This window comes from Gossypium raimondii, chromosome 5 (genome assembly GCF_025698545.1).
Source record: "Gossypium raimondii isolate GPD5lz chromosome 5, ASM2569854v1, whole genome shotgun sequence".
NCBI lineage: Eukaryota > Viridiplantae > Streptophyta > Magnoliopsida > Malvales > Malvaceae > Gossypium > Gossypium raimondii.
In genome coordinates this window covers 4095663-4120746 of record NC_068569.1, presented here as the reverse complement: position 1 = coordinate 4120746, position 25084 = coordinate 4095663, and the positions used below count along the sequence as shown (strand labels likewise).

At 35.6% G+C, this 25084-nt stretch overlaps 5 protein-coding genes and 1 pseudogene across 8 annotated transcripts; 2 read left to right on the top strand and 4 right to left on the bottom strand.

Annotated features, from left to right (window-relative positions):
• Window positions 1-619: 619 nt before the first annotated feature.
• Window positions 620-1237, top strand: LOC105769354 (UPF0057 membrane protein At4g30660). Its single transcript, XM_012589930.2, has 2 exons — window positions 620-804; window positions 894-1237. The coding sequence occupies exons 1-2, from the start codon at window positions 715-717 to the stop codon at window positions 1029-1031; spliced, it is 228 nt and encodes a 75-aa protein (XP_012445384.1). The 5' UTR covers window positions 620-714; the 3' UTR covers window positions 1032-1237.
• Window positions 1238-2618: 1381 nt separating this feature from the next.
• On the bottom strand, window positions 2619-4501 carry LOC105769351 (shikimate O-hydroxycinnamoyltransferase-like; annotated as a pseudogene).
• Window positions 4502-6209: 1708 nt separating this feature from the next.
• On the top strand, window positions 6210-7450 carry LOC105769353 (F-box protein SKIP1). Its single transcript, XM_012589929.2, has 2 exons — window positions 6210-6642; window positions 6726-7450. The coding sequence occupies exons 1-2, from the start codon at window positions 6278-6280 to the stop codon at window positions 7297-7299; spliced, it is 939 nt and encodes a 312-aa protein (XP_012445383.1). The 5' UTR covers window positions 6210-6277; the 3' UTR covers window positions 7300-7450.
• A 737-nt stretch (window positions 7451-8187) lies between these two features.
• Window positions 8188-10141, bottom strand: LOC105769350 (shikimate O-hydroxycinnamoyltransferase). Its single transcript, XM_012589928.2, has 2 exons — window positions 9507-10141; window positions 8188-9243 (listed from the first exon to the last, which is right to left on the bottom strand). Exons 1-2 carry the CDS (start codon window positions 9912-9914, stop codon window positions 8314-8316), a joined length of 1338 nt encoding a protein of 445 aa, XP_012445382.1. The 5' UTR covers window positions 9915-10141; the 3' UTR covers window positions 8188-8313.
• A 2805-nt stretch (window positions 10142-12946) lies between these two features.
• On the bottom strand, window positions 12947-16595 carry LOC105770310 (probable LRR receptor-like serine/threonine-protein kinase At2g24230). Of its 2 annotated transcripts, XM_052631758.1 has the most exons (3): window positions 16131-16594; window positions 15764-16020; window positions 12947-15659 (listed from the first exon to the last, which is right to left on the bottom strand). In XM_052631758.1, exon 3 carries the CDS (start codon window positions 15597-15599, stop codon window positions 13152-13154), a length of 2448 nt encoding a protein of 815 aa, XP_052487718.1. In that variant the 5' UTR covers window positions 15600-15659; window positions 15764-16020; window positions 16131-16594; the 3' UTR covers window positions 12947-13151. The 2 variants fall into 2 exon arrangements, with proteins under 2 accessions (XP_052487718.1, XP_012446907.2); XM_012591453.2 differs by having other exon boundaries at window positions 12947-16020; window positions 16131-16595.
• Window positions 16596-18354: 1759 nt separating this feature from the next.
• Window positions 18355-23877, bottom strand: LOC105769579 (ubiquitin carboxyl-terminal hydrolase 23). Of its 3 annotated transcripts, none has more exons than XM_052631378.1 (11): window positions 23354-23877; window positions 22817-22931; window positions 22538-22648; window positions 22188-22360; window positions 21667-21993; window positions 21221-21346; window positions 20146-20763; window positions 19905-20051; window positions 19228-19786; window positions 18940-19036; window positions 18355-18749 (listed from the first exon to the last, which is right to left on the bottom strand). In XM_052631378.1, the coding sequence occupies exons 1-11, from the start codon at window positions 23693-23695 to the stop codon at window positions 18590-18592; spliced, it is 2775 nt and encodes a 924-aa protein (XP_052487338.1). In that variant the 5' UTR covers window positions 23696-23877; the 3' UTR covers window positions 18355-18589. The 3 variants fall into 3 exon arrangements, with proteins under 3 accessions (XP_052487338.1, XP_012445753.1, XP_052487339.1); XM_012590299.2 differs by having other exon boundaries at window positions 19177-19786; window positions 23354-23876; XM_052631379.1 differs by lacking the exon at window positions 23354-23877 and adding an exon at window positions 23123-23283 and having other exon boundaries at window positions 19177-19786.
• Window positions 23878-25084: the final 1207 nt, after the last annotated feature.

The window sequence follows — 25084 nt, the reverse complement described above, 5'->3', positions numbered from 1 at the left end:
GTATCACATTGTTTTTCTACAAAGAATGTTGGTTTCTATCAATCATTAAGCTAATTTAAAGGCTTCCATGGCGCCTTACTCTATGGTTTTAATGTTGAACTAATGGCATTTTCACTCTAAATCCGTGGTATCTAAGCAATTAATAAGTCTTGGCCTCTTACCTTTACCTTATTTTGGGATTTCAGCAAAACACCAACTTCTAATCAAACAACGATTTTCAGACGGCCCAAGACAAGTACTGGAGAGTAGGTTTTGACAATCAATTTAGAAGAGGAGATGGGTTTAACTATAAAGAAGCTTCTCATTTGCTTTCCTTGGTCACCACATGATCAATGACATATGGTGATGCTGGAATAAAAAATCTGCCGTATTTTACCCTTGAGAGGAAATAAAAAATCTCCTATTTTGGGCATTTAGGTCTTATGGACTATAGACATTACGTATCAAATATCAATTCAATAATTTTAACACGTCCAACCAAATATGGGTCAGCACGTGATCACACTTTGGGGTAATCATGATCGTTTATTTAACTATATTGATTATTGACTAAAATGGACGGTCTAGATCTAATAAGTTCCTTTGTTTTTTTCCCTTGAAATTTCCTCTCTTGTTTTTTTGTCCATTAAGAAAACCAAATCTCAAAAGGTCTTGGATACCTTTATTTCTGGTTTGCTAGTTGACCCACTTTTTAATCTTCACATCAACAACAACATGCCTACTCGCTGCGAAATTCTGTGTGAACTCTTGATCGCGATTTTGATCCCTCCTTTGGGAGTTTGCTTCAGGCACGGTTGTTGCAGCGTGAGTCGATATTTTATCTTCTACATCTCTCTGAGTTGAGGTTTTCATGTTTTGATCTAATGAATTCTGGGTTTGGTTGTTTTTTTCAGGTTGAGTTCTGGATTTGTGTGCTGTTAACTATTCTGGGTTACGTTCCTGGGATTATTTATGCTCTCTACGCTATTGTTTTTGTGGATCGTGATGAGTACTTCGACGAGTACAGGCGTCCACTTTATTACTCTGCTTAGTTCTCTTTTATGATCTCTCTCTTTTTCTGTAAAGTGGTGATCCTGAAACTGTTTGCATTTGTGTTTAATTGAACTCGATATTGATGTGCTTCTACTCTTTAATTGATCTTGACATTGTGCGATTGTAAAATGGTTCTTTGATCTTGTTTGGATTTCAGACAAATGTTTGATTTTAACTTAAAGTGAGTTCAATTTTATATGTGAAATTATGCATGTAGAAGCATGATGAAATATTTGATCGACTGCATAACCAGAAGTTGAATTATGGTATTGTTGTCAGAATGAGGAGATATGGGAGATTAGGATCATGAACTCAATCCCTGTCTAAACGTAGTTATTGTTCTGGTGTTGTTTTAGATTTGTCACTTAGAAGTAGAAGTACTTTGTATTCTGTCGCAAGCTGCCATTTGAAACATGGGACTGTTTTTCCTTTGAATTGATACATGTGACAGAGGTATGTAGAATGTCCTAAATTCTTATTATCGTGTAATTTTTGAAATGGTGGGAACTTGGCTGAACTTGCAAACTCAAAGTTGTCAGTCTGCTTCTTCCTCATATCTCACCTTTGAGCTTTATTTTCCTTGTTATGTGTGTCCTCTGTGAACTGTGAGCAGAATTGCTGCAAATATTCGAGAAAACTTGGCTGAAGTAGATATGTAATCCAAGAAGGCAAGGCTCATGAAGTTTCGTTTCATATTAAGCTTTTAGAATCTACTTACCTCTTCCTGAATGCCCATCCACAATTAAATTCTCATTTTCTACGCTTTTGATTGGTTGAGTTAGCTACATTATGTTCCTTTTTCAGCTGTATAAACGAACTTTATCTTCTTATTGTTGTCACCTATTGACACTTTGTCAATTTTGTCAGATACGGTTACAACTACCGTGTTGCACACGGTTGCTCTTCATCTTTGTTTCAGTCATTTGTTTGCATTGGCTCATACCTCTATGATGTAACAATTCATCGCTGTCTGAACCCTTGTTTACTGCAATTAGTCTCCTTTTGATTCAAAATTTGCATCAGAGAGATGCTGAAAAGTAGATGGTAATTAATAGGAAAAACAGTGATAGCTGCTATCGGCATTATCTTGATGCTTTGCTGGTATACTATCTTTGCTGAATTTCTGGTCCTGAATATAGTGTTGGATCCTGTATGAACTGCAACTCCCTTATTTCGTGTCCTATAAGGTAAAAGTCTGTAGGAACCACGAATGGTGAAGGTGAACAATAGATATGTCCCATAAGGAATTGAGTTATTGTTGGTATGAAATTATGAGTGAACAAAATAAGGTTATGGAACACGTAAGTGGATGTGAATGTTGGATACAGGCAAATGTTTAATATGGATATGTTCAGTTTTTCTGAAGATTTTCCATGTATTTGAGCCATGCCTTAGTACATGTATCTAAATAAATGTTAGATACGAATGTCAACGTTGAAGCAACATAAATTTATATGTGACAGTGAATTGAACCTCAAGCAATCTAATATTGGTTACGCATTTCAAGAGAGAAATTTTAATCGACTAAATTTTCCACACATCAATAACATCTACTTGCCAAACGTTCTAACATGGAGTGCGAAGGATTCAAACAAAAATATGTCTAGCTAACCTAGGATGACATGCAGTGCTTCAAATTAGAGAATAGGGAATTTAGGTGGTAATATTTAATAAACAACAAATGTGTTAAAAGGAAACAGACTATTGACAGAGAGTAAGAACAACTAATATCGAGCCTTTTTGTTCTCAGATGACATCAAGCCTTGGTATAGATGTTCCTCGAAGGGTTTCATATGAGGGGTCTGTAGGCATGCTACCAATGACAAGCTCCCATCATCAACTAATATCGAGCCTTTTTGTTCTCAGATGACGTCAAGCCTTGGTATAGTTGTTCCTCGAAGGGTTTCATATGAGGGGTCTGTAGGCATGCTACCAATGACAAGCTCCCATCATCAGTTGGACTTGGTACTAGGAATATTTGTCCTTCACTGACAACGTTTGGTGGTCCCGCGTATAATGGACGACCCCAGCCAAAATCAGCATCATGCAAAGGCAGTCGACTCCATTTGTTGATAAATAAGCTTGGACATTGGTAAGTTTCTGGTTTTCCCCTGGCAGCTTTAATATCTGGCAGTGTTTCTAGGTAGTCAATAGCTGATCTTAGATACTCATTGTCCATCCTTGCCAATGCTCCATGAACTCTCCCTAGGGTATTTACAAACGGCTCTGATTGGAGGTTTCCAGATAGAGCAATTGATGAAGCCATGAAAATTACATTGCCCAGGTAACTTGACGGGAGGGGAGGATGTAGTCTGGGGCGTCCATTAGTTGGCATCAGTAACCTGGTTGGTTGATCATATGAGAGGCCCCGAGCTTTCGTTGCACATCGCCATATGTATGCAGCTAGAATGGTGTACATGCTGTAGTTGGTTTTGTTTCCATGTTCCCATGACTTGGCTTTTAGGGTATTAAGTTGATTTTGTGTGATCTTAAAAACAAATACAGACGAGGGTGTAGGATTATTAGGGCCAAGTAAGGAAGGAGGTGGATTATATTAAAGATGATGAAATCTAGGGGTTGGTGGCACTCTTGCTCGGAGAAGGGTTCGGTCAATAAGTGGTGGCATGCTAATTTGGGACAAGCCTCTTGCCATTTCAGACCAACTAATTATGAAATGAAGGACAGCTGTGCCATCACACACAGTGTGGATAGTTGTAACTCCAAGACAGACTCCACCGCATCTGAAACTAGTTAACTAGCAAAATATACAAACAAATAACCTTTTCTCTTAGCTGAGAGCATAGTGTTAAGTATGGTTTAACAGTTATTATATATGGTAAGATAATAGTTTTCTAGTCTCATTCACGTACCTGGGCCATAAAAAGCGGGTAAGAAGTGGTATCTCCAGAGCAATCAAGTGTGGGAACTAGTTTCTGCAGTTGGGAGCAGGGAGTAAAACCGGCAAGATCATCGATCACCGATGAAGTTTCAGCTTCTATCCACAGGACTCCCTCTGCGTTGCATGTTATCTGGAATCTACCATTTTCATCACATCCCAACCTCCCAGCCATAGGATAGAATGGCACCAGAGTCTTGCTCAAAGCCTCCTTAAGCAATTGGGGTTGAGGCGAACCATATGGTTTGTAGAAGAAGAGCAAAGGGACATGAAATGTTGCCTGCACCATGTCCAAATTAGAAATCCAATGTGTTACTTTTGGAGTATGTTGAGCAGGAAATATCATGTTGGATCCCTTTACAGTAACCTCCATCTCAAACTCTGATCTGATGCACACCAGTTTCTGATCTTACCTTTGCTCTCTCAGAAAACGAACTAATGAAGAAGTTTTGAAGAAAATGGATAGATTTAATTGAAAATTCATTTCTCGCTGTCTGAAAATAAAATAAAAAAATCTGTGAATGAATAGGACAGATTGAGGAAAAAATGTTTGAACTAAGAAAAAAGATGCCACTCAAATGAAAACGAAATGATAACTTGTTTTGAATTTGTAATCCATGGTTAGTTTACCATAGTTAAATTTGTAATCCATGGTTAATTTTTTATAGTACCATAATTAAATTTTTTGTTGTTGTTTTTAATTTAGAACGGTAATGCAATTTTTCTCAAAAATCTCACGACCTAAAAATTATTTTAACTCTGATCGATTTGAAAAAAATAGGCTTGGGAAATTATTTTTCTGGAAATAGATCTACTTTGAACCGACTTTTAGACCTATAAAAATATTTAGTAGCATTATATATCTTGCAATTTGTGAAGAAAATATAACATTCAAAGTTTGAAGATGGTAAAAGCAGTTGGAGTTAGAATATGATAAAAGGTTTAATGAGAAATTTGATAGTATTTACATATTTTGTTAAAATGGATGTAGAATTTCATGTGTGAAATATTTGTAATGAGATATAATTTATTACTTAAATAACTCAATAAGATAATTGCATGTGGAAAACAAATAAATAATACATTAAATTAAAAAATAACTCTTAATTTTAAGAGAATAAATGTAATTATCTAAAAAAATTAACCCAATAGAAAACTTCTCAATAAACAAACATGTGAAAGATTGAAACCTTTTGAAAGAAAAGAGAGACTGAAATATTGAATTTATTCATTAAATCTCGTGAATTTATTTATTAAATCTGTTAAAAATGCAATTTGAAAAAAATCAAAAGTTAATGGTAAAAAAAGACTCAATAATATAATTAGAGGCATTTTGACAAAACATGCAAACGTTAGTAGCTAAAATTATCATTAAACCTATGATAAAATGGTGGAAGCTTTGTACAAGGAAACAATCAATTTTTTTTTTTTTTTTGTGTTCGGTTGATAAGAAAATGTAAAAAAATTTGGTAAAAATTATTTGATGAGAAGAAAATATAATAAATTATGATAACACTATCATATTGAAAATTACGATAAAATAAATAAAAGTCTACGTAACAAGTTGTAATTGGCTTTTGTTTAATGAGACTTACCAGTTGGATTAAAATGAGTAACGGTTTAATAGCTTAGGTATCAGTTCTGACCAAAAAAAGTTTAGATAGCAATTTGAGAAGACCCGTATAGTTTAGGTATCATTTTGTTGTTTAAGCCTTTTAAATATAACTTAAAGATATTTGTCAATTTCTCAACCTAGAGTTAAAAATTTGCACCTCAAATGTACCAAATAATTATTCATATTTTAAAAAAAGATAAACTATAAAGATAGTCACCGAACTATGTCTTAGATTTTATTTTGGTCACTCAACTATTAATTTTTTTGATTTAGTCGTTAAACTTTGCGAAATTAAATATTTTAGTCACTGTGATGAAAAATTGACCTAGACTTTTTTATTGGTTCACATTAATTTTTCGTCGCTCATCTAATGACAAGTAATAAAAATGATTAAAATATTTAATTTCAAAAGCTTAATAATTTAATAAAATTAATAATTTAAACAAGAGACATAATTGTTGAACTTTTAAAAGATAAATCTTTTCTATATCGGACGGGAATGAAACTAATAAAATTTCTTTTATATGGAAAAATAACTAATAAATTTTTAGAGTTTGGATTATTGGGAAGAAAATCAAAATAATTTATGGTAGAAAAAATAAAGCAAAAGCGATCAAACGCTTTTCCCGTAAATTACTATTTTATCCGATTCGTTATCCACAAGTCAGCGAATTATAGTTTTTACAGCAGAGGGAAACAATAGTTGCTGCTTCCCGAAAGGATCGTTTTCTAACATGGAGTGCAAAGAAGGAACCGGGGAAACTGATGCCGAGTCTGTACTCATCTCCGATTGGGCCGAGTTAACCCACGAATGCCTCCTCAACATCCTTTCCCGACTCACTTTCGAGCACCGATGGACCGGTCCTATGCTTGTCTGCAAACCATGGTTCAACGCCTGCAAGGATCCCTCTCTCAACTCCGTCTTCGATCTCGAAACTCGCTTCGATTCCTCCTCCGAGTCAACCCGCTGGTGGACCCCCGAATTCGAAAGACGAATCGACTCCATGCTCCGATCGGTCATCACCTGGAGCAACTGTAACCTAACCCAGATCCTTACCCGTCACTGCTCCGATCTCTCTCTCAATTTCGCCGCTCAAAGGTATTTCATCTGCGACGCCGTTTCCCAGTTTTACATTTTTTTTCCTCAAATTTCCATCACTGATTTTCAATTTTGTTTTCAAGGTGTCCAAATCTCCAAGTTCTTTCCATAAAAAGCTGTCCTCGCGTGACCGATGCGTCGATGGCTCAAATAGCGTATCATTGTCGGAACCTTAAACAGCTCAACATCAGTTACTGCTACGAAATCTCACACGAATCTTTATCGTTAATTGGTCGGAATTGTCCCAATTTGAAGATCCTAAAACGGAATTTGATGAATTGGTTGGACCCATCGCAACACGTGGGAATTGTTCCAGATGAGTATCTAAATGCTTGTCCACAAGACGGAGATACTGAGGCTGCTGTTATTGCGAAATTTATGCCTCAATTGGAACATCTTGAAATCAGATTCTCGAAATTGTCAGCTAAAGGATTAGGTTCCATTTGTGAAGGCTGTTCGCAACTGGAGCACCTTGATCTGTCTGGATGTGCTAACTTAACCAGTCGGGACATTCTGAACGCGACATCAAATCTGAAGGATTTGAAGGAAGTGAAGAAGCCAAATTTCTATATACCCAGGTCAGTTTTTCACACTGAGAGATACGGGCATTGGAGGTTGTATGATGAGAGGTTTCAAACTGATGTTTTTCGAATCTAGGAGAAGGAAAAAACAGGAACCTGATTTGTGTTCCTTGACTTTACTATTTGCGTGTTAAGATGTTATCAATCATATATTTATGTCTGCTTGTATGATGGATTGGTTTTCTTTTTGCTCAATTGGTATTAATATAGCACTTGTTTTCCTATTACTAATTTCTCCTTCCTCCATTGTTTACCTCTGAAACAGTAAAAAGAACATAACACATGAGCCTGTTTGGAATTGTCACTGTTTTCTGGGTTCATTTGTTAGAAGTTGTTTTTCTTCTCAAGGCTCGAGTTTGTCACTGTATTATCCACAGAAGGTTAAAGTTAAATTGTTTAGTATATGAAATATATTTAGCTTGGTTAGGATGATACGCAGTGCTTCAAATTAGAGATAGGGAATCCAGGTGGTAAAATTCTTTCTTTCTTTCTTTTTAAAAAAAAATCAGAAAGCGGAACATAACATAATTAAACAAAGGTACGGTACAAAATGATCCCACAGGCATGAACATCACAGCCTTCAAAACAGGCTCAATACAGACCGGTGGACGATTATGAATACCCAGGCCCCCTAATCATATCGTATTATAGCTACTGCTACTCCCCTACCTGGATTACCAATAAAAGACCCATCCGTATTTAATTATACCACCCTTCTAGGGGTGGTTTCCAACTTTTCATGTTACACCTAGAAAGTTTGGTAGGAAAATATTCCTAGATAAAACTGTTGTGGCCATATTGAGTTCCCTCCTTCCTTCATCAAATATCACAGAGTTTCTATACAGCCTTATTTCCCACAAGAGAAAACACACAAGAATTTTCCATGGGATACGATGAATGTGGTGAACACTCATAGACATGTGCCTGTGGAACATCACTTCCCCAACAAAGTCCTAACCCATAATTTATCGGCTTCCATCAACATCCGCCAGGCCAGCTTAGGTGTTAAATTTCAAATGAACAGGATTCAAACAAAAAAGTTTTAGTTAAAGAAAAAGAAACAACTAATATTGATAGAGAGAACAAACAACTAATATCGAGCTTTTATTTTGTCAAATGACATCAAGCCTTCGTATAGATGTTTCTCGAAGAGTTTCATATGAGCGGTCTGTAGGCATGCTACCACTGACAAGCTCCCATCATCGGTTGGACTTGGTAGTAGGTATATTTTTCCTTCATGGACAATGTTTGCTGGACCCATGTATATTGGTCGACCCCATCCAAAATCTGCATCGTGTATAGACAGTCGTATCCAATTTATGATATTTAGGTTTGGGCACTGGAAAGTGTCTGGTGCTCTCCTGGCAGCTGTTATATCTGGCAGTGTTTCTAGGTAGTCAAGAGCTGATCTTAGATACTCATTGTCCATCCTTCTCAATGTTCCATGAACTCGCTCTAGGGTATTTACAAACGGTTCTGATTGGAGATTTTCAGATAGAGCAATTAATGAAGCCGTGAACATTGCATTGCCCACATACCTTGATGGGAGGGGAGGATGTAGTCTAGGGCGTCCATTAGTTGGCATGTATAACTTGGTTGGTTGATCATATGATAGGCCCCGAGCTTTAGTTGCACAGCGCCATATGTATGCAGCTAGAATGGTGTAGGTGCTGTAATTGGTTTTGTTTCCATGTTCCGATGACTTGGCTTTTAGGGTATTGAGTTGATTTTGTGTGATCTTGAAAACAGATACGGTGGAGGGTTTATGATTATTAGGGCCAAGTGACATACAGGTGTTTAAGGAAGGAGGTGGGTCATATTCGAGATGATGAAATCTAGGGATTGGTGGCGCTCTTGCTCGGAGAAGGGTTCGGTCAATAAGTGGTGGCATACTAATTTGGGGCAAGGCTCTTGCCAGTTCAGACCAACTATTGATGAAATGAAGGGCCGTTGTCCCATCAGTCAAAGTGTGATGAGTTGCGATTCCAAGACAGACTCCACCGCATTTAAAAGTAGTTACCTAGCAAAATATACACACAACAATAAAGCTTTTAAGCTTTCCAGTTTCCAATTGCCTATATAGCATAATACACACACAAATAACCTTTTTGAAGCAAAATATATTAACTTCTTAGCTGATAGCTTAGTTTTTCTTGTGTTTTAACTTCATTAATTATCATCAGGCTGTTTGATTTTTTTCTGAGCTTATCCTTGGTCTCCTACTACAAGTAACAGTTGTCATCTATAATACCATAATAGTTTTTCATTCTCTCATTCACTTACCTGGGCCATAACAAGCGGATAAGAACTGATATCTCCAGAGTAATCAACCGTGGGAACCAGTTTCCGCAGTTCTGAGCTGGGAGTAAAACCTTCAAGATCATCCATGGCCGATGTAGTTTCAGCTTCTATCCACAGAACACCCTCTGCGTTGCATAATATCTCGAGCCTACCATTTTCATCAAGTCCCAACCTCCCAGCCATAGGATAGAATGGCACAAGAGTCTTGCTTAAAGCCTCCTTAAGCACTTGAGGCTTAAAGAAATCAGAGGAACCATTTGGTTTGTAGAAAAAAAGCAAAGGGACATGGTATGTTGCCATCACCATGTCCAGATTTGAAATCCATTGCCTTTCTTTAGGAGTATCTTGAGCAGGGCGTATCATGGTGGATCCCTTTACAGTAACATCCATCTCTTCAATAGATATTTCAAAATATGATGATATGATGTTCTAGTAAGAGGCAAACCTGTTCCTGATACTATCTCTAAAAAATAATCATAATTTAGAGAGATGGGTTTTGGTTCTGTTGACGAAAAACATATGTGTATAAAAAAGAAAAACCGACAGAAGGGAAAGAAAGTATCCATCTATCTTAAGCGAAGGCTAGGTCATCTTCTCTGTTGGGAGGCAGCGGATGGGCGACATCTGCCTGCTAATGTTTCTTTAAGGTAATAATTGTTGTTATCAATGTCACGCAAACTGCGGTTATTTTTAAAATGGCTAGCAAAACGGACCAGTAAGATAATCACAGGTTTCAAAAGCATAATCCAAAAAACCATTTTAACTAATAATTTATTATTATATTTAAATTTCTAAAATATTTTATGTATAATTAATTTATATTAGTTATTTAAAAAGAATTTAAAATATATATTTCATGTAAGATTATTTATATATCTTAACTAATTTTTTATTATTCTCTATTATAATCCAAAAAACCATTTTAACTTCCAACTATATATTTTTTTAATAATAGCACATTTTCCATATATTTTTCAAAAGCATTTTCATGTGCCTACTTACCCAAAATGAAGAGCTGCTAGGGAAGATACTGGACGTGTGAGACAAGAAAAGGGCGGCTGCTGTTGGTAGTTTGAAGATCTTTTATTTGGATTATTATCTTGATAGTAATTTTCATAAATTGATTCCATTTATTTTTAAATTGTATAAAATAATTTAAAATTTTGTATGTTTTTAACCGATTTGTAATATTATCCTATTTATTTTTTATTTTAAATCTTTTACAAACATAAATGTTTGAATAAGTACAACCAAATAAAAAAGAATGTCCAGTTATTAATTCTTGTACTTCATAAAGGTTATAGATGTACTTTAATTTGGTCATACGTAGTCTTTATACTTTTTCAAATTTTAAAATATAGGTTAAATTTATAATTGGACGCACAGTAAAAGAATTTAACGAAACGGGTTTAATTGCTACTACTTGGGTCAAAGCTAAAAATTCAAAATGAAAAAAAGTATAGGAGCTGATCAAATTAAAGTACAATAACTAAATCCATAACTTGTGCAAAGTAAAAGGACTAGTAGAAGAATTTAACATTAGAATCCATGGGCCTAAAATGAGGCACCAAAACCCAACCCCAATCAACTTTGTTTGTTTAATAGTCTTGGGTCAAAATGACATGGAAGGTAGCTTTTGGTAGAAAATGTACATTCATTTTCATGGCTTTGAATCTTGAGTAAAATTTGATCAAGGAAGTAGTTGTAGGCAAACTTTATATATTTTTTTAATTCCAGTACCCTATTTCTGTTATTCAAGACAAACTCAGAGATATGTGGCCCATAAATATTAAGCCCAAAGTGAGTTCCTTACAGTTGATTCGCACAGCACAAACAGAACTACATTCAAACCCACGAGTTGGGTTTTTGGGTGAAGATCCAATGCTTCTAAGCTGAGGGCTTAGATTGTTGTTGGAAATTTATTTATTTAAGGGATGTATTTGATTTTAGTTAAAACCGATATATAATATTGACTTCACCAATTTAACCCCATTTTAGTATCTATGTTTTTTATTTAAACTTATTTATAATATATAGTCATAATTTAGATTTAGCCTAAGTTATATATGTTAAGTTGGTTCAAAACTGGCATTACTTCCTTTAATCTGCCTCTGCTCCCTCCTGGACCACCTTGTTGAATTATGAAGGTGGCATAAACTTTCCCCATACTGCCTCGTAGCATTGATTTCCACCGTCACCGTGATTCACGGATTTGCCCATGCTTGTCACTGCAGAGTCCATGAACTGGGGAATTTGCAACCACGCAACTTTACTCTCTTGTATTGGGCAAGTGAGCTCCTAATTTAAGTAATTGAATTGAATAAGAACGGCCTTGTATACCAGTCATTATTCAAAATGTATTCATCTCCTAAATTGATATGATAGAATAGCCTAAAGATGTAGTTGCTTTCTCAATGATGTTTGTCCAGGTAAAATAATCTGGAAACAAGCACATCCCTTTAGTCCACATGATGATCATGAATTTTGTTCACAATCATTACATCAACCAACTGATGCATAAAATTTGGAGCCAAATCTTCATACCAATCTCCTATGATGCTATATGTCCAAGTGAGTGTGGAAAATTCCAGCATGCTAACCAAGGACAGCTTTTTTCTACACCAACCCATGATGCTATAGCCTATATGGCCCATTGGTAGAAATTTGCTATCTCCAATTTTGGACTTTAGGTCAATATTTTCTTTTTCTTCCCTTAACTTTTACATTGCTTACAAGCTTCCTCCTTAGGTTTTCCTGGAACGTGTCTCAATTTTTAAATACATAAGATGGGTGTTTTTCTTTTGCAATTTCCACCTTTCACATGCTGAAAGTCAAAGTCACAAAAGATGCCAGGCAACCAACCCAATTAAGCTACCTATTTAAAAAAATTATCTAGACTATATGATTTGACATGACCCAAAACATTATGGGGTGTTAATATAAGTGCCTCATGATGATATCTAGTGTGGTAGTAAATTCTTAAGCATTTGAAAAAGTGTATTAACAAGTATATGATCTTACATGATTAGCAGTTCAAGTGTACATGTCTTATAACTTTTGGTGGGAATCTTTCTCCATCACTGCCACCTTTATTCTGCAATGTATTAATATCTATTTTAAAGTCTTAATATACTTGGTATTGAGCTATAAAATTTTCTTATCATGGAACAAATATCATTAACCAGATTGAATATTTGACAAGCACAACTCACATTTTCCTTCCTTCATGTAGCCGCACAGTATGTCCTCCATTGAGGGTGAAGCAGTGGTCCATCACCAAAAATAAAAGTAACCTGTAAAGAATGCAAGCAGTAGCATACAGTCGAGACTCCATTACATTTACTGGTTTTATAACACAAATGCACAATCAATTTGCTTGTTTGTATGAAGATAAAAGCAAAATGAGTGCCAACAACGGAAAGTGATTCAATCTTCAAGGATCAAACTCGTTAAATTATACTATGATGCCAACAATTGAAAGGTGAAGAAAGATATTAGTCCAAGACATAAGAATTACTGTACACCCTCTCCTATGGTGGCATAAGGTAAAAAACTCATGGTACAAAAACAAACAAATTTAGAAGGAAAAAGAACAAAAAAAAGGAGGCAACTTATAGTCATTGTTTCTCATTGAGAAGCCCTTGGTTCAATATCCTTGAGCAGACCAACAATCTGTTGCATGCTTGGTCGCTTGGTAGGAAGATCCGCTGTGCACAGATATCCAATCTTGAGGGCCTCCTCCATTTGGTAATCTGGACCTGTATCACGAATTTTAGGATCAATAGCTTGTAATCCTTGATTCCTTCTCACCAATCCTCGTACCCAACTCACTAAATTTGCATCTTGCTCTTCTGGATAATTGTCTCCAATTGGCTTTTTCCCCGTGATCAGCTCAAACAAAACAACACCAAAGCAATATACATCAGATTTTGGTGTGGGGGCATCACATTCGAGCTGAGAAAATTCTGGTGGTACATATCCAGGTGATCCACGGGCGATTTCATCCTCTAGACCAGTTCCAAAAATCTTGGCCAATCCAAAGTCGGATAATCTAGGCTCCAAATTTAAGTCAAGATAAACACTACTAGCTTTAACATCTCTATGGATTATTGGAGGTGAGCAGCCATGATGAAGAAATGCTAATGCTCTTGCAGTGCCAAGGGATATTTTGTGTCGAAACGCCCATGTTGTTAACAACCCTTCAGAGCCAACATTTTGTATCCCATTGTTGTCTTCTTCCCAGGTATCAGTGCTCCAGTCCTCTGTTGCTTGAACACCAAGTGGCAAGTCATGTAGCAAATTCTGCAAGTTCCCATTTTCCATGTAATCATAAATAGCAATCCTTTGATCCCCGGCCAAGCAATATCCTGTTAATGGAACAAGATTGGGGTGCTTGATTCGACCAAGGTACTCAAGCTCTCTAGCAGCTTCTTGGTCCGTCAACGTTGATCCATGAACCAAAACTTTAACAGCTACATGAATTCCACCAGGCAGAAATCCTCTATAAACAGGTCCAAATTTTCCTTCAGCTAGTAGAGTGTCTCGATCAAAATTTGAAGTTGCAGACAAGAGGTCTGCAAATGAGATATTTAATAGTGGTTTCTCAAAAATCACTACAGGGACTAAAGTTGCCTGCTTAACATCAGCCACCCAAGTGGTTGAATCAGTTTGGAAAGAAAAGGGACCTGAAATATTCTGTTCCTCTTTATATGAGGGTTGCTTAACTACCCATGTCCTGGACTTCCTTTTGCAACCGAAGGCTAGGAACAGCAAGCCAGCGAGCAAGAACACCATAGAGAAGGTTAAAGCTAAGGCAAGTGTATACCCCCTATGTCTATTGGCTTTTCTTTTGAAAAAGATTGGATTTGCAGCTATGGGACAGCTGTTTAATGAGCCATAAAATGCTGTTTCCAAGGTCTCAGGAGAAAGCCCTGAATCACAAAGGGTCAAGTTGTTGTAAGAGAAGTTGTACCTTTCCATCCCTGTGAGTTTTTCTAAGAGAGAAATGGGAATTTCTCCACTCAAATTGTTGTGTGAAACATCAATTATTTTGAGGCTTTTGTGAGACAATGATGGAATATGGCCAGTGAGATGGTTTGATGAAACATCAAGTGCTTGTAAATTACTGAGTCGTAAAATTTCATCAGGAATATGACCAATGAGGCTGGTTTTAGACAAATTGAGATGCTCTAATCCCAAAAGCATTTTAATTCCGGGAAATTTCTGTCTAGCAAATCTATTGCATGCAAGACTAAGATGTTTAAGGTTTCTAGCTTGACTCAGATTTAGGAAAATTTCTCCACTAAGCTGGTTTTCAGACAAGTCCAGATAAACCAAATGAGACCACTTGCAAGTAGAAGTGAATTGTACCTGAGAAATGTGACCTTGAAACTGGTTCTTGCTAAGGTCAATCACCTCCAGTTGCCCTTGAAAGACACCCATAACTGAACCCTTAAACAAGTTCCCTGAAATGTTAAGGCTAGTAAGAGACTTCATTTCTGCAAAATCCATGACATGGCCGTTAATTTCATTTCTGGCAAGGTTTAAAGTTCTGAGCATAGGAAAAGCTGCACCAAAACCATCTGGCAAGGAACCATTTAGACGATTTAACGAGAGGTCGAGCGAAACCAAAGACCGGCAACTTAGAATCCCTGTTGGAATTCTCCATTCAAATCCATTTCCAGCAAGCTTAAGCACTCGTAAACTAGCTAGGGAGCTTATAGCTGTGGGAATTTCCCCAGTGAAATTATTGCCAGAAAGATCAATGACTTCAAGCTGACCAAAGTTGCCAATATTGTTAGGCAGAAACCCAGAAATCTGATTAGAGGAGAGATTAAGACTCTTAAGTGAGCCTAAACTCCATAAGTCTGAAGGCAAAGCAGTGATTTTGTTATTGCTAAGATCCAAAGACTGAAGCTGGATCAGCTTACCGATGGTGGTATCAGGAATTAAACCAGAAAGGCCTAAACCTGAAGCCTTTAAACCAAGAACACTCTCCTTCTTGGTATCACAGTGCACCCCTTTCCATGAACAACCAGAATCAGAGAAGTAGGATAAAGAAGAGTTTGAGCTCATCTTCTTCAAGAAATCAGAGACATAATACTCATCTGTATTGGGCAGTTGGCAGGTAAAATGCTTGAAGAAGAGTGATAGGATTAGTATAGAACCCAAGAAACCAAAACCCATTTGAGCCAAAATCTTCAAAAACAATTTTAAGAAACAATAAGAAAGAAACGCACCAACTTCAAGCTTCAACCAACTCAAGCCTCTATTGTTGAACTTCAACTCACTAGCTCCATACAATAACGAGTTCTGAGTCAACCCAAAGACAACACTTTCCAACTTCTGTGAATGTCCAGTGAAGCCAATACCGCCAATAAGAACCAAGTTGTGAGCAGTGTTATGGGGTTTCAAATACGAGGTGATTATTTGGCTAGAAATGGTGCAGACTTGCAAGGGGTTCTCGTGATGACCAAAAAATCCCAAAAAAAAGTGCCTATAAGAAACCAACAAAGTTAATAGTGGTCTTGAAAGAATAAATGATAATTTTCATAAATAAATTACATTATGAAGATTTGGGTGTCTCAAGAGAGAATGTAAGCTTACCTTGTCTGGTTTTGCAAGTCTACCAAACCCAACAAAACAACCAAAGTGAAGCAGTTTGGTCTCAGTTATTACAAAGTTTGGTCTCAGTTATTACAAACTTCCTTTTTCCCTGAAAATAATATTAATACTAATAAGTGTAAATACGACAAACTCAGGAGGAAACCAATAACAGGGTTTTGAATTTTGAAAGGAGAGAGAAGGATTTGAGAAAGGGAGAGATGGCGGTTTAGAACTGTCAAAAGCTCAAAACTTGAGCTTCATAAATGAAAAAAGAAGAAGTTAATGCAAATATATTTACAGAAAAATATAGGTGGGTGAATTTATCAAAGGATTATTGTTGGTGGATATTCAATAATTCCTCATTGAGTGTTAAATCATCTTTTCTCTTTTTTTCTTGCTACCATTTATAAAAAGACCAACGGACTTTTTTTCTGGGACATGTTTTCTTTTCATAAGAAAAAAAAAAATCAAACCTCTTTACAAATTTGCTTTCTCTTTTTCTTTCTGATATGGATTTGGATAGATGATACGTTTACTGCCGATACAGTAATATTAAATATTATAGGGATGACACCCATTTAAAGAAGCAATTGGTCAGGTTCTCCAGTAGTTTGATGGTGAGTTGTGAAAATCAATGATCAGCCATGCGTTATGCCATACTCATGGGAGGGAAATTAACAGTAAAACGACAGTCTTCAAAATCTTCTTTTTATCTTCAAAAGTTAGGTAACTGTAGACTTTATTCAAACATGTATTCAAAAGAAAAGGCTAAACTAATAAAAAAGTAAAACTTTTGTTATTTTGTATGGTCTTATATTTGTAGTATCTAATTTTATTTAAATATGCATTTAATTTTTTTATTTGTGTCCCTATAATTATGTTTAACAAAATCGATATTTCATTTTAAAATAAAGATTAATATAAAATATTGTTTTTCTTTTTATAATTAAGTCCACCAAAAGTTGTTCTTATGATTTCAATTTAGGGGCTCCTCCAAGATGGGTTTTCATCAATTTTGACCCCACTTTCACTCTCCTAATTTTTTTCCAACTTGCTTTGTGTACTTTTTGAGTGCTTGTGGATGGATCATTATGGTTACTACCATTATAATCACAATCATTATCCCCTATTACTAGTTGATAGTAAAATAAAAAAATTATCTCCAACCTAGATTTTATAGATAAAATTGCAATTAAATTGATATTTATATGTGATTTACAAAAATAGTATTTTTTTAATGAGCTCTCGGTTCGATTTATTCTTAAGCTTAAGATATTAAATTATTTTAGGATTTACAAATTGATGGATGGTAATAAAGGAAAACAATCAAGTTGCAAAGAGTTAGTAATAGTTGATGCACATGCCCTACTTTTAAACGAAATTGAAAATGAGGGGAAATGGAGAAAAAAAAAGGCTAAAGGGGAAACAAAGGAAGCTGCTGCAATCTTGATGAGTTGCATTGATTGAGGAAGTTGAGTAATAAAACATCAACCGACATGTTTTTAATAATTTTATGGGAAATAATAATAATAACAACATTAGTGGTGGAAACACATGATACCAAACATATTCTTCAAACTATGTTCATCCAAAATAAATATTATAATTTTTCTAGTTTAAATTTTTGTTTATGTTGCCATATTTTAGTTCAATTAGGAAAATTTAGGAGTCAAGACCATCAAATATTCTATACAAAGGCGATGCTTTTTAGAAATAAGTATTTTAAGAACACTTTTTAAGGTTAATGAAAAGTAACCTTCCCTCTACATTCATATAGGATTTTGTTTTCTTATATTTTCTTACAAGGATGAAACAATTTCCCTTTTTATGTTAAACGAAAATGCATACCAAAAGTGAAGTAACGGGTTGAAGAGGCATGATGGATTGTCACCAAAAATTTATGTAGGAAAGAAGCAAAGTGAAGCTTTTGGGGGCACTGCCGCTGCCGCTGCCACTGCTAACAATGATGGCAACAAGAATGAGAAACAACTCGTGATAATTTATACTACATAATAATCATCACCGCCACGCATCAAAAAGTAAAGTTGTTGATGACCCTCTTCTCTTCCGTATGGACTATATTGAAGATCAAACTCAAAACCCCGCGGTTATAGAAAAACAGTTGGTCCACCTTGCTCACTTACCACTTACCAGGTAGATGTACGTTAAAGAGATGCCCTAATCTTTTGTTAACTGGAGATTAACCTCCCCGATTGCAATACCCTTCAATAAAAATGGCATGTTTCTTTATCCCTACTGAAGAAATTCCAAAAAAGGAAAACATAAAAGCTTAATTGTTTGAATGTTCTTTCTTTGTTCTCCACTCTCAACACTCTCCAGATTTACATGATACAATTTAGCTCCTGCTAACAAGACAGCAACAATTACAATATATAATATTAAATAACAGCATACAGACAGGTCAAAAATTGTTCCAATTTTGATATGGTTTTAGTCCTTCATATCCTGAATGGTCGGTTTCCAGAGCTAGAACGGTCCCATTTGTCCTTCTTTAACTGTGTTTTCTTGGTGGCAACTTGTTGGAAAGGATTTGGACCACCAAACTGATGCTTATTTTGTCTTATCTTCTTCCTCTTACCACGGTCATACTCCTCATCCCTGTTAAAATATTAAACCAAGCATTATCAGAGATTTAAAATCTTCAAAACCAGTCAAAGCTATATCTTCATTCACAAGCATCCTATGAGGAAAATCATAAGCAAATATTTTTTTCCAGGTATTACAAAAGCAGCAGCTAAAGATGTGGCAACCCAAGGACAAGAAAGAATGCATCTATCTTTTGACTCACCATTCATCCGGTACATATCCAATTTCAAGATCATCCATACCATTTGATTCTGCAGTCTGCATGGGTGAGGTTAAGCCTATATCATCCCATCTAGGAACTGCACCAAGCAAAACAGGCCAAAGAAATACACGGCAAGTCAAAGGAAAATTCATCAGTTAATGTACATATAAATGAGAAGTAATTCATAACCAAGATGCAAACAAGGAAATGAAATAGATATTTAAGATAAATACGCACCAACTGCCTCCCCTAGACATTGGGTAAGCACATGCCTATGAGGAGATGCACCTGTTTTGTGATGTTTCAAAGAATCAGTTTCTCTTGAGTTATGCCGGTTTGCTTCTGAGACTGAGCCAGAACTGCTGCCTACATGTTGATCAGTAGCAAGAACAGTACCATTCTCACAAATCCTCTCTTTAGATGCTACATCTACGGTATTCATCAAGGAACTGGCACTATTGTCACCATTTTTCTGAGTAGTATCATCAGCTGTCCTTTTCCTCCCATGAACCGAACCTAATGTGATTGTGCTGAATTTCTCACATGTAGACGGCCCCAGGTCTAATGAACAACAATCCTTTTCCTTGCTCCTTTTACGTTTCTTCTTGCCATGCATGAGTAGAGAAGCCATGAAAAATTTTGATTTTAAGCCAAGAGGCATATTTTTAGGCTTACGCTTCAGATGCTTCTTCTTTGATTTTCTACAGGGTGCATATTCAGGATCTTCAGTCTCCAGTGATCCATTTGGCATGCTCGAAGGTGATCTGGAAATGGTTTTTTGGCTATTATCATCACCTTTCTCATTCAATGACTTACCCCTACTACTGTGGTAGGAAACATCTCCAATCTGGAAATGCAATGATAAAGAAATCATTTTTTTTTCGGCCAAAGAAATCATAATTCATTGTACACATACTAAAATAGCATTACTGGTGTTAGATATGGAAGATGATATATATAATCACCTTATTACTGTCACAATGTGGCTTATTTGGAGACCTAATCGCATGAACATTCTTAGATGCTTCACCAGGAGCTTTCTTCACTGCTTTATCGATTGAATCATCCAATGTGACAGTGTTTGAAACCTCAATGTTTGAAGCAAGATTAATCTGGAGGCATAGACAGATTTAAAATTAGAAATAGGAGTAAATACAGCCCATGAAGGGAGACAAAGCTTATGTAGGGAAAGAAACATGCATATACCTTCTGCAATGTCTCTTTAGTTACAATCTTATCAGTGCACGACTTCAGAAGACCACCACAATTCAGTGGTACCATCTCTGGGACTCCAAATTCCCTTTTGCAGTTTCCACTCTCATTGCAGTAACTATCTTTGGCACCAGTACTAACAGTAGGATTTTCAATATTAGAACTTGCAACATTGCCAACCACAGAACCTGCTGATGGTTGCAAGTTTTCACCATGAATCAGGTTTGAAGCAGATGCTTTTGATGGGTCCTTCAATAATGGCACATCAAAAGAGGGCAAAATGGCCTCCTTTTTCAGCACTAACCCTTCTTCCATTAGTTGCACATTGTTTTGCTGGGATGGCACTTCCTTCATGATTGTCCCCTTTGATAAGCCACCATTAATGATATCCTTCTGAGGCACAGCAGCAGATAACTTGTTCTGAATTGGAACAGTTTGCACATGTTCCCCAGGATTCTGATTAAAAATAGACTTCCCATCCACACTTGCTTTTACATTATCTCTCTGAAGAATATCAACAGAATTTTTTGTAGCAGTATTTCTTCTGTCACGGACGTAAAACAACATGTAAGCCTTCTGCTCCAAAACAGTCTTCTCACTGACCTGGAAAACCTGTTGCATGCAAACAGAAGGAAGGTTCATTTCCAGGATCCATAACGAAGCATCAAATAAGAAACTTCTAAATAATAGGATAAGAAACAAAAACAGTTTCACATCCCCCACCCTTGATTTCTCTTCATTCCTTAAAATGTGATGGAATGAATATATCATAGGAGCCATGTTTGCATAAATTATATGTGGTCCTCAAGTTCCAATAATGAACATCTCTTGCGGCTTGCAAACAGCATAGTAAGCCACAAGTTTCAATGATAACAATGTGCTTCTAAATCTTGCAAAAACAACAGGGTTAAAATAGGTTCAGCATCTTGATCCTTTCCCCAGTTTTAGTGGATATTGAAGAAAGAGAAGGATGCCCTTCCAAATAAGTGGGGAATAATGCCCTCACTGATGATCCCTACCAAAATTCAAATAGATAAGAAAAATCCAAGGACAAAGTTGTTTCAAGTACCCTGTTGTCATCAAGGGTGTACCACATGCCACTTGATGTGCGGACAAAACAGTAATAGTGGCCAGAATGTGTGCTCCATCCGCGATGAACCAGAACGCCATAAAGAGTGTACTTCAAATATCCTTCCTGCAAAGCCAACAAACTTAACTTTTCAACTAGTCATAATATCAAGCATGATGTAAAAGTTTTTAACAAGATGATTACAAGTATAGTTTCTCACAGCAGAATGCTGGACATATTCATGATTATAAATAAATAAATAACAGAACAAAAAGTAAATGAAAAATATACTTCTTCCTAGTATCACTGCCCCTTAAAAGTCATATGAGAAAAGATACTTCAATGATATTGCCTTATTTTTGTGCGAACATATTTTGTGTTACTACGTGAATGGCTTAATAAACTCACTTCAGAAAAGTTACATCATGTAAAAGAAGTGTACTCACATTGGAACCACTGACAAAAGGCTTCATGTCTATGGTCGGACCAAATTCAACTTTCCTGTCAATCTTTTGCCCCAAATTATGTGCTTGAAATCTCTTTAGATGGATTGTAAGTACATGCGGTGCATTGTAAACTGTGAGCTGTTTGATAGCCCTAACTTTCTGCTTGCAGCGCAGGCATTGATATTGCCTCTCCCCTCCATCTAAGAGCTCCGCAGTAGTGAAGTTTTTAAGTGCTTTAAGCAAGGAATCTGCCTTAACTATTTCAAGACTTAAATCAAGGAAGGGATCAAACGTGTTGGAGCAGTAAGAACATTGCAAGCATTTCACCTGATGATGTAACAAGAAACCACTGAATACCATAGAGGATCGCCATTTATAAGAAGTTTAAACAACAACTTGAATGAGTACATGCATATTCAATGATTAGTTGCAACACATTCAGAAATCGTTAACTGTCGAAATCTAGCAAAGCTGTTTAACATTCAGTTGTTCATATCATAATCCAGAAAGAAAAACTATACCTGACTGCGAAGGCGACCACCAAAGATCTTGTGCACCAAACTCTTCTCATAAGCCCTAGGAGATTCACTTGGTACTCCTGAAGGTAAGCAGCACTTGTGCATGGATTCCAGCAGGTTTACCATGTACTCATGTGCATCTTCCTGTCTAGAATTTCGGAAGTTTCTAGATATGCCTAAGCATGAAGTCAAGAATCACAAGTCCAGGAAACTAAAGAAAGAAATAATTCCCTCAGATGATCTTTAGAAATATATAGCTAACAGCATTCCACTGACTAACATCAATTTGCTTAAGACTAATACAGAAATATGTAACCCGCATCAAACAAATAACAAGTTATTTAAAAGGATACATCGCAGGTTTGAGACAAGATCATTTGGCGCCAATATCCTCCCAGTTGATTTTAGAGCACGGCTAACATGTTTCTGAATAGCACATAAGGCACAAAATCCAGCAATGTGGCCTTCACAAACCAATTCAAATAAGGCCATCAGAGATGAAACATAAGAAGATAACATGTGAAGCTGAGCTTGTACTTATATCAAAACATCATAGGTAACTTAATGCACACAATAGAATAAAATATCTATCAAATGTAGTACTAGACAGAAAAGAGGACAGTTTCACTCACAAGAATTTTGATGCTTGCCACTTTGTAGGTAAGCTACTAAAGGCTCTGTGTACGTCAGGCATTGCAATACTGAATTAAGAAAACAAGTGTTCCCAAGATTCTCCAAACCAGCACCCTGTAAATATTTCATGCCATGATAGTTTCTGGTTAATTGTAGAATCCACTTTAATTACCATTGCCAGTGATAACAAATAAAACAATTGCGACATTAGGACAAATTTCAATAGAAACAACCAGGAAACTTTGATTCAAGACACTTCATATTATTGTGGAAAGAAACCAACAAAGCTCAAACTTAGGAAATACCATATCAATCTCCACGTAAGTGAAAAAAGTATAAAAGCAAGCTCAATGAAGTGACGCAATTTAACCATTCCTGGAGACATCCAACAGAAATTTGACCATAGATCCTAAAGATTAAGCGAACAATAAACAAAACTAACCTAAAACTAAACAGAACACAAAGTTTGAGAAAGTTTAAATATAAGGGAGAAATCCCATAAAAAACTACCGAGATACATTAAAGGAAATGCTTACAATTTTGCGAAAAGTAGTCCTCAAACTGAGAACTGGATCCAACCCGTTCTCCCAAATATCAGATGCGTCAACCTTCCATCCTGTAGCACCCACTTGAGCCGACCGCACCCCATTTACCCGCATCGGATCCGGCCCAGGGTTTAGAGTCTCGATTTTAAAATCCTCATCCGCACAATCATTAAACCCATTAAGGGGCTTCCTCGCTGGATGGAATACGATCCTTCTCTTAGACAGGCCAACACTAGTAGAACCTGAAGCCGATGAAAAGTTCCCAAGATCCGAACACTCCTCAGTCTCAGCTTCGATTCTCAATTCCGAGCAACTAATCACCGTTGCTTCCATAATTATAAAAGAAAATCGAGTCAGTCTATAATTCAGTGCCGGTTCTAATATGTCGAGAGGTTCTTCGCTTAAAACAAATTATAAAGCAGAGAGCTTTTTCCGGCGGCTGTAAAAGAGGAAGAGAAACAAAAAAAGGAGAGACGAAGCTCACCATTAAACCCTATTACAGACCCCCTCAAGAAATGATAATTATATAGTAGTATTTCATGTTCATATTAAGTGTACGTTGATTTGACTATCGTGGGGTGTGATGCACCTGATTATTTCTTAATTTAAGTAAAGCGTTGCAAATTACCAATTGGGAAGCACCACGATGTGGGAAATATCCTTCCTTACAAAATTTTTGCCATACTGTTGGAGTTTGTAATCCGCTACTCTTACCCTTAAAATAAACGTTACACGTGGTCTATAAAACTCCAGAGTGATATATATTATTAATTACCCGAATTTAATTAATAAGAATATCTAAATGATATTAAAATCATTTTTTTTATTTTTTATTTTAATAAAATTAAAAATAAAGAAACATATCCATCTATATCTACAATATAATATTATTGGTAAAAGAACACAATTTTTAAAAAAACTTTTGAATTAACGATAATATCTTTTAAAAGTTGTGATAATATTTAATTTATGTTGAATAATAATTATAATATTTAATTTAAAAATATTAATTAAGAAAAATTGAACTGAAATAGAAGTTATGATAATTATAATATATTTAAAATATATACAATTTAATAGAAATTGTGATAATTATATATTTAAATACTTATGATTTAATTTATAATTATTAATTTAAAATTGTATTAATTTTAAAATAGAATTATCATTTAAATAGAATTTTAACTATTACTTAATTAACATCATTAAATTTTGTTTTGAATAATGTCAATTTGTATCAATTACATAAAATAAAGCTATATTATATGTTGAATATGGTAAAAACATTTTAATTATATGTTAAAATTATTATAATATTTAAATTAATAAATTAATAAATTTTAATTGCAGTCAATAATTAAAAATATTATTTTATGTTAATTATTACAATTAATGATTTAAAAATAATTAAATACAAAACACATAAATTACATACAAATAATTTACAGAAGAAACTAGTACTTATTATGCAGTAAAGATAAATTTTATTTATACAAATCCTATCATTAACAATATCCGAAACTCTTAAATAATAAATTGTTGGTATAAACAGAAATTTTTTAATTCTGTTATTTTATTAAATAATAAATTGTAAATCCGACCGAATAGTGCAGGGGAATCGGTCAACGCGGCGCCCGACTCACACAATCCCACGGGTTTCGCACGTTTCTTTCATTTTAGAGGTTTCGAACGTTTCATTACTACGGTTCAGCGCAGACATTT

Coding starts and splice junctions, on each gene's coding strand:
- LOC105769353 (XM_012589929.2), top strand. CDS start 6,278: ATGGAGTGCAAAGAAGGAACCGGGGAAACTGATGCCGAGTCTGTACTC. Junction 6,643..6,725: donor CTCAATTTCGCCGCTCAAAG/GTATTTCATCTG, acceptor TTTGTTTTCAAG/GTGTCCAAATCTCCAAGTTC.
- LOC105769354 (XM_012589930.2), top strand. CDS start 715: ATGCCTACTCGCTGCGAAATTCTGTGTGAACTCTTGATCGCGATTTTG. Junction 805..893: donor TCAGGCACGGTTGTTGCAGC/GTGAGTCGATAT, acceptor TGTTTTTTTCAG/GTTGAGTTCTGGATTTGTGT.
- LOC105769579 (XM_012590299.2), bottom strand. CDS start 23,695: ATGGAAGCAACGGTGATTAGTTGCTCGGAATTGAGAATCGAAGCTGAG. Junction 22,649..22,816: donor TGGCAAGCATCAAAATTCTT/GTGAGTGAAACT, acceptor TGGTTTGTGAAG/GCCACATTGCTGGATTTTGT. Junction 19,787..19,904: donor CACATTGTGACAGTAATAAG/GTGATTATATAT, acceptor TTGCATTTCCAG/ATTGGAGATGTTTCCTACCA.
- LOC105769350 (XM_012589928.2), bottom strand. CDS start 9,914: ATGGATGTTACTGTAAAGGGATCCACCATGATACGCCCTGCTCAAGAT. Junction 9,244..9,506: donor ATCCGCTTGTTATGGCCCAG/GTAAGTGAATGA, acceptor ATATTTTGCTAG/GTAACTACTTTTAAATGCGG.
- LOC105770310 (XM_012591453.2), bottom strand. CDS start 15,710: ATGGGTTTTGGTTTCTTGGGTTCTATACTAATCCTATCACTCTTCTTC.